At 42.5% G+C, this 7,500-nt stretch overlaps 1 protein-coding gene across 1 annotated transcript in view; it reads left to right on the forward strand.

Moving 5' to 3' along the window:
- SIFa (neuropeptide SIFamide) overlaps positions 1–7,117 on the forward strand; it is a 40,252-nt gene extending 33,135 nt beyond the window's left edge. The window contains exons 2-4 of the mRNA XM_086539824.1: positions 1,771–1,913; positions 5,696–5,796; positions 6,519–7,117. Coding sequence (XP_086395950.1) covers positions 1,772–1,913; positions 5,696–5,784 — 231 coding nt within the window. The 5' untranslated portion in view covers position 1,771 and the 3' untranslated portion in view covers positions 5,785–5,796; positions 6,519–7,117. The remainder of the gene's footprint in view (positions 1–1,770; positions 1,914–5,695; positions 5,797–6,518) is intronic.
- The last annotated feature ends 383 nt before the right edge of the window (positions 7,118–7,500 follow it).

Here is a 7,500-nt window from a genome sequence, read left to right on the forward strand (position 1 = left end):
CTTTCTTTCTTTCTCTCTCTCTCTCCTTCTCTTTCTCTCCTTCTCTCTCTCTCTCTCTCCTTCTTTCGGAGAACCTGAAAACCCGAAGACACAAGAAGGTTATTCGATAATTGTGTGTGGTAATCCCTTTCATAAAAGCACCTCCCTTCGTATCCTAATTCAGGGCGCTACAGTGGATTCGGGTAAGTCGCGCGACCTGGGTGTTTTAACTGGAAAATTGAATCAGTGAAGTTATCACAGTACGCTGGTCTCGTCGTACTTGATATTCCAAACACGTAGCAGTACACTCAGTAAATACAACTAGTTACAAAACATGTGTTTCATCACTAAAAAAAAAACTTTAGGTAGGTTTTTAGTGGCAACAAAAATTGATTAAGCCGATCAGTGTAAAGATCTGTCTAATTCGCCAACTTAATACGATATCAGTAATAAAATATCTATCTGCGCTCAGTTTCATTGCAAGATTTTCAGCAACAATATATATATATATAGATAGATAGATAGATAGATAGATAGAGAGAGAGAGAGAGAGAGAGAGAGAGAAATAGCAAGGTAGATGGTGATGGATATATATACATATCTATCTATCTATCTATCTATCTATATATATATATATATATATATATATATATATATATATATATATATATATACATACATATAAGAGAGAACGAAGCGAAATAGAGAGAGTGAGAGAGAGAAAAAAATACTTTCATCTCACTACATTATGCGCAGAGCCAAGCCACACACACCCTACCCCCCACCCCTCCACCCCACCCCGACAAAACGAAATTCCCTCCCTACCACAAAGGTGCTATAAAGTCGACATTACCATACCCAGAAAAAGAAGCCTAGACCTTTCGACCTGGGTATTATTTGCGGGAAGGCGGTCCGATGAAAACCTTATAGCCTCAAGGGAGTCAACGCCCACTTTACATCAGGCTCCCCACGCCCACGGCCATGATTCCTGCATCGGCGGGGCTTCGGGTCGACCTCATTCGGATTCCTGTTGCCCTTTGAGGAGCGGCACTTCGAGTATTACTATTATTATTATTATTATTATTATTATTATCAATATCGTGCCTATTGCTATTGTTATTGTCATTATTATTGATGTTGTTATTGTCATTTTCATTATTGTTATCTTTCTTTCTTCTTCTTCATTTTATTATTATTATTGCTATTATAACTATTATCATCATCGTCATCGTTATTATTCTCCTTGACTAACCGCTCTATTTCTTCTCTCTCTCTCTCCGCCCCTTCCCCCTGTCCCCTCACCCTCACCCCCACTCACCCTAACCTCTCTCCCTATCCGCCACTCACCCTATCCCCTCTCCCTCACTCACCCTACATCCTCACCCTCATCCCCACTCATCCTACCCCCTACCCCTTACCCTAACCCCAACTCCCCCCACACACACACCCAACCCCACTCACCCCATCCCTTACCCCCCAACCCAACCCCCACTCCTCTTACCCCCTCACCCTAACCCCCTACACCCCCCCACACACACCCAACTCCCTATCCCTTACCCCTTCACCCTAACCCCCACTCACCCTACCCACTCCCTAACCCCCACTCACCCCATCCCCTTACCCCCTCTCCCTAACCCCCACTCACCCTACCCCCCCTCACCCTCACCCCCCCCCACACACACACACCCAACTCCCTATCCCTTACCCTCTCACCTTAACCCCCACTCACCCTACCCCCCCCCCTCACCCTCACCCTCACCCCCCCCACACACACCCCCAACCCCCCAACAGAATGTCCGTTCAAGCGCGAGTCGTCCTGGCTGTCGCCCTCGTCCTCGTCGTTCTGGCTGTGTTCACCGAGCCCGTCGCCGCCGGGTACAGGAAGCCCCCCTTCAACGGATCCATCTTCGGCAAGCGCTCCGGCGGCGATGCTGGTGAGTGGGGGGATGGGGGGATGGGGGTGGGATGGGGGTGAAGGTGAGGGGTGGGGGCGAGGGGTAGGAGGGGGGCGAGGTGGGGGGTGGGATGGGGTAGGGTGGGGGTGAGGGGTTTAGGGGGGGTGAAGGGGAAGGAGGGGAGGGAGGGTGGGAGGGGTTGAAGGGAGGGAAGGAGGGAGGGAGGGAGAGGGGTTGAAGGGGAAGGAGGGGAGGGAGGGTGAGGGGTTGTAGGGGAAGGAGGGGAGGGAGGATGGGAGGGGTTGAAGGGAGAGAAGGAGGGAGGGAGGGAGAGGGGTTGAAGGGGAAGGAGGGGAGGGAGGATGGGAGGGGTTGAAGGGAGAGAAGGAGGGAGGGAGGGAGAGGAAGGGAATGGGGTTGAGGGTAAGGGGTAGAGGAGGGGGAGGGCTAAGTAGGAGGGAGGGAGGGAGAGGAAGGGAATGGGGTTGAGGGTAAGGGGTAGAGGAGGGGGAGGGCTAAGTAGGAGGGGAAGAGGAGGTGAAGGGAAGGCGTAGTAAGAGGCGAAGGGAAGGTGAATAGGGTAAAGAGAAGGGGGGAGGGGGAGGGAGGAAGAGGAAGGGAGGTGTGTGTGTTCGTGTGTTTGTGTGTGTGTTAGAGAGGATTAATTGGTTGACGGGGAGAGGAAAATGTTGGGTGGTTGGTGTGGGTGAAGAGGGAGGGGAAGTGTATGGTTGGCGGGGGCGTGGGGGGGGGGGGGGGGGGGGATGATTCTGCGTGTCCGATATGAATGGTAGATGAGGTATGTGGTGGTATTGTGGTAGATTCGACGGTTGTGGTAAGCGGTGGAGGAGGAATGATGGATGAAAAAAAGGTGGTATTAATGACACTGGTGGTTGCTTTGGGTGGTATGATCTTAACTGGTGGTTGGAGAAGGATCAGATGGTAGTTATTGTTGATAATATGGTGAGTATGGTAGATTATGCAACAGAAAAGGTAAGCGTGGTTGATAATATAGTATATAGAAATAAAATAATTGCATTACATGTTGTACCTCATTTCCACTCTCCTTTTGAGAATCTTTTTCTTTTTCTTTTTTTCTTTTTTTTTTACCTCTTCTAATATTTATTGCTATCATTCATGTCAGCCATATGTCACGCTTATCCTTTAATTCTCTTTGCGCATTTCAAGAAATCCCTCTTCATCCAAAATTGCCATCTGCTTCATCTTTATTAAATATTAGAAAGAAAATAAAATGATTTACGCTCTCATATATATGGTCATTGTCTCTCCCCCTATTTCCTGTTCTCCCCTGTTTATCAAAATCTTGTTTATCCATAATGTTTATTGATTCCATACTTGACAAACATCATTAACCTGATACGGTATTGGATCACTTGTATCTCTTCCATCTTTCTTTTTTCTCTTTGCTATCTCTAAATTATTCACCTCTCCCTTGTTCCCTTAATTGGCCTTTCTTGCGCTCTCTGCATTCCTATACATCTTCCTCGCCTCCTTTACATTCTCACCCGTTCTGCCATTGCTTGGTTTATGGTCTCGGTTTTGGAACTCTCTCTCTCTCTCTATCTATCTATCTATCTATCTCTATCTGTGTTTCCTTTATGTTTCTCTGTGGCTCTGTCTCTTTCTTTCCTTTATTTTTGGCCTTTCACTCTTTCCCTCTTTTTCAATCTCTCTATTTCTCTCTCTCTCTCTCTCTCACTCACTCACTCTCTCTCTCTCTCTCTCTCTCTCTCTCTCTCTCTCCCTCTCTCTCCCTCTTTCTATCACTCAATTACACGTTTAATTCCACCCAAAGGCAAGAGAAAGATAAAGAGAACAGAGGAAGACAGCCAACCAATCCCCCCCATCTCCCTCCTCCCTTCAAAAAAAGGGGGGGGGGAGTCTAAATTCTAATATCTCTCCCTTCAGACAAGCCATTTAATGTTAAAGGAGAGGGGGGCGAGTATCATGTAAGCTTTTTATTGACAGCTCTAACGACCCCTGTCAGATAAGGGAGTTGGGATGACCGTCTATTTTGTTATGATCTGGTGGCATCAAATTTTTTATTAAAGAAATAGATATATGTATAGGGATATATATATATATATATATATATATATATATATATATATATATATATATATATTCATTTATTTATTTATCTATATATTCATTTATACGGAATGTAAAGATATATAGTAAATGTGTATAGATTTATGGATTGATGAATATTATAGATCGATAGATAGGATAAAGAAATGGCAAGAAAGATGAAGGAGACATGATTAGATGGGCTTTCCTGTGGAATCTCGCGTTGTGTCGTTAGTGTTAATGACGCTGGGGATGGGAATACGCCCCACTCCCCCCCCCTGTTCAGTAATATTATTTTTTATTAAGATGCTCTTGAAATCCTGAATCTCTTTTTTTCTATCTTTCTTTGTTTCTTTTGTACACGGGATTTGTTTCTCTCTTTCTGTTTTCTCTTTATTTCCGTTGTTGGATATTTCTGTAAATGTCTTTCCATCCCTCTTTATCCTTTCTACCTCCATCTATCTCTACTTCCACTTTATTCCACTTTCCATCTCTCCTCTTTTTCCTCAATGCTCACTTTTTAATTCCCCTCCTTCTCCTTCCTCTCTTCCTTCCTATTGCCGCCTTTACTTCCCACCTTCCTTATTTATCTTTCCCTCCTCCCACCATTCACTCCCCTTTTTCCTCTTCCACATCCCTGTCGCTCCACTTTCTTTCCTCTTTCCCTCCTTAAGTTACATCTACTCTCCACTTTTATATATATATATATATATATATATATATATATATATATATATATATATATATATATATATATATATCATTCCTCCATCCCTCATTCTTCCACGTGAATTTCCATCCACATTATCTCGCCGTAGTCCGACATCCCAGGCTAAACATCCCCCTAACATTATGCTCAACTCATAACTGTCGCGCTATAATCCCACCTGGATTTATAGTCATCACACGAACGGTAAAAGAGAGAGAGAGAGAGCTGGAAGGAGACGTCCAGATGGTAAGGTTTGCAGGTGGAGAGATGGCATCAGCTGGAGAAATAGGTGGAAGTAAGAGCTTAGACAGGTGGTTTTTTTTGTTCATTGTTTAAACAGATAATAGTGAGTAGTAAAAAAAAAGAAAGAGTCCCTTACATCCCAGTCGAGCAGCGGCGTTGCGGAAAGCCCGTTTATTTGGACCAAATGGTAAGGCATCTAATCCACACAGAGGCAAGTGGATGTAAGTGGAGTAAGAACCGTTACCGTAGATAGTAGTTCTGTTTAACTCGGCCTTAGGGAGAACAAACACGCAAGATTTACCTCTGTGTGTTGACTCTTGGGAATAATACACAGACCGATCACATCTACGTGTCCCTGCAGGGCAAAGAGATCGAGAATAACCGGTTCACGGATTCGGTTTTGGCGAATCAATAGGCAAGAATGTTGTGGAGGAACTGTTATCATATGCAGAAATGCTTGTCGTAGAATCATATATATATATATATATATATATATATATATATATATATATATATATATACATACATACATATAGATATATTATATATATATATATATACGTGTATGGTATGGTATGTTAACTTTTGCATAAAGATATGCTCACTGCTACATAAATACATTTACACCGACATCACACACACACACACACACACACACACACACACACATACACACATACACACACACCATCAGCAGCAGCATCACAACTGCAGAATTGAAGTGCAAATCATAATCACCAATATTTCTGCAATATATCTCCTCTGATCTTTCTTGCAGTCTACGAACCCAGCAAGGCCCTTGCCTCTGCCTGCCAGATCGCTGTTGAGGCCTGCTCTGGCTGGTTCCCCGGACCCGAAAAGAAGTGAATTACTTATAATGTAAGTAGGTGGGGGGGGGATGGAAGAGACAGTGGGTAGAGAGCGATATGTAATGAATAAATAGACTTATTGCTTATACGGTAAAGAAGTGAGAGAGAGAGAGAGAGAGAGAGAGAGAGAGAGAGAGAGAGAGAGAGAGAGAGAGAGAGAGAGAGAGAGAGAGAGAGAGAGAGAGAGAGAGAGAGAGGGCCAACAGACAGAGAGAGAGAGAGAGAGAGAGAGCCAACAGACAGACAGACAGACAAAGAGAGAGAGAGAGAGAGAGAGAGAGAGAGAGAGAGAGAGAGAGAGAGAGAGAGAGAGAGAACCAGCAGATAGACAGAATGACAGAAATAACATTCTTCAACATTCATGAACACGACATCCAAAAAGACAAATGATGACAGAAAAAGTCTCACGCCTAGCCAGAAAGTAATCTTCACATTCGATGCAGTGCAATGTGGTTTACTCAATTACGCCCATGCACGCCTGCCTGCCTGCCTGAATTAAGCAAATATTGTTCAGGAGTTAAAAAACAACTCGTATTATTTGCGTGGCTGAAATTTATGTAGATCCTGAAGAGTTAATTCATATAAATCAACTAGTGTTGCATGCATGAAATGATAGTCAAAATGGCTGATGCATATATATATACATATATATATATTTTTTTTTTTTCTCTCTCTTTCTCTCTTTGGACGATGGAAACTAATGATTTGTTTTCTGCTTTTTATCCCCCACAGGAATAAGGCGACTTTACCCATACGCCGCAGATACACGACCCACGTTTTCTCTGACCTTTTGACCTGAGCGGCGGATGTAAACACTTTTGAAATCCTCATCAACTCTCCACTTTTTTTTTCTCATCATTTGGTGTATTTCCAAAAAATATAATATGGATGTAAATCAATGGCCATCTCATGTTTATATTCGCCGTGCATATATATAAATATATATCCTTCATTAGTAATTGATAATTTGAATTCTCTCTGTAAGGATACAAGAATAAAACAAAGCCATGATAGTCTAACCATGTCGACATGCTCACTTTGGGGCTTTGTTTACTTTTAGATGTCGGGCCCCTCAGTAAGGATAATGTCAATGACAGTTTCCAAGAAAAAAACAAAACAAAACAAAGTCCCAAAACTATATTACAAAATAAAATTCCAACCTTTCCCACTCCCTTTACAGTACCATTGTCAGAGAATAAATGTGTTTGTTGTAAGAATTTGTGGATAATTTTGTGATTAGATAATAGATACACTGATGAATGTAACAACGTTGACTCATAAATAAACGTGGAATAATGACTACGAAATTCAATAAACTACTATCGAGCTAATCCCAAAGCTGTACTCTTTTTATATCCCATTCTCTGACGTTGCAACAGAGCGGTGCAACTTTACGCAAGAATAAGAGTATTGGCATCGTCCGCGTAACGAAAATTACTTTGCAGGGAGACCATTAAAAAAAAAAAGTTGAAAAAAAATCACCTTCTGTGTCTCTGTCGTATCCCTTTACTATTAAATGACTAAAGAAAAAAAAAACTTCCAACGTTTTGATATTGGATAATCTAAATATATTGGTGTATTGTATTGTTCGAATTCACACCAAGAAAACAAAAAATAAAAAAAAAGAACAAGAAAAAGATCAAACAGAAGTAAAGGGTAAGAATTTTTGATCTGACCTTCCTCGACACCAAAGCCATACTGAAAAAGGATCAAG

This window comes from Penaeus japonicus, unplaced genomic scaffold (assembly GCF_977035675.1).
Source record: "Penaeus japonicus unplaced genomic scaffold, GWHDUDI00000001_assembly GWHDUDI00000009, whole genome shotgun sequence".
NCBI lineage: Eukaryota > Metazoa > Arthropoda > Malacostraca > Decapoda > Penaeidae > Penaeus > Penaeus japonicus.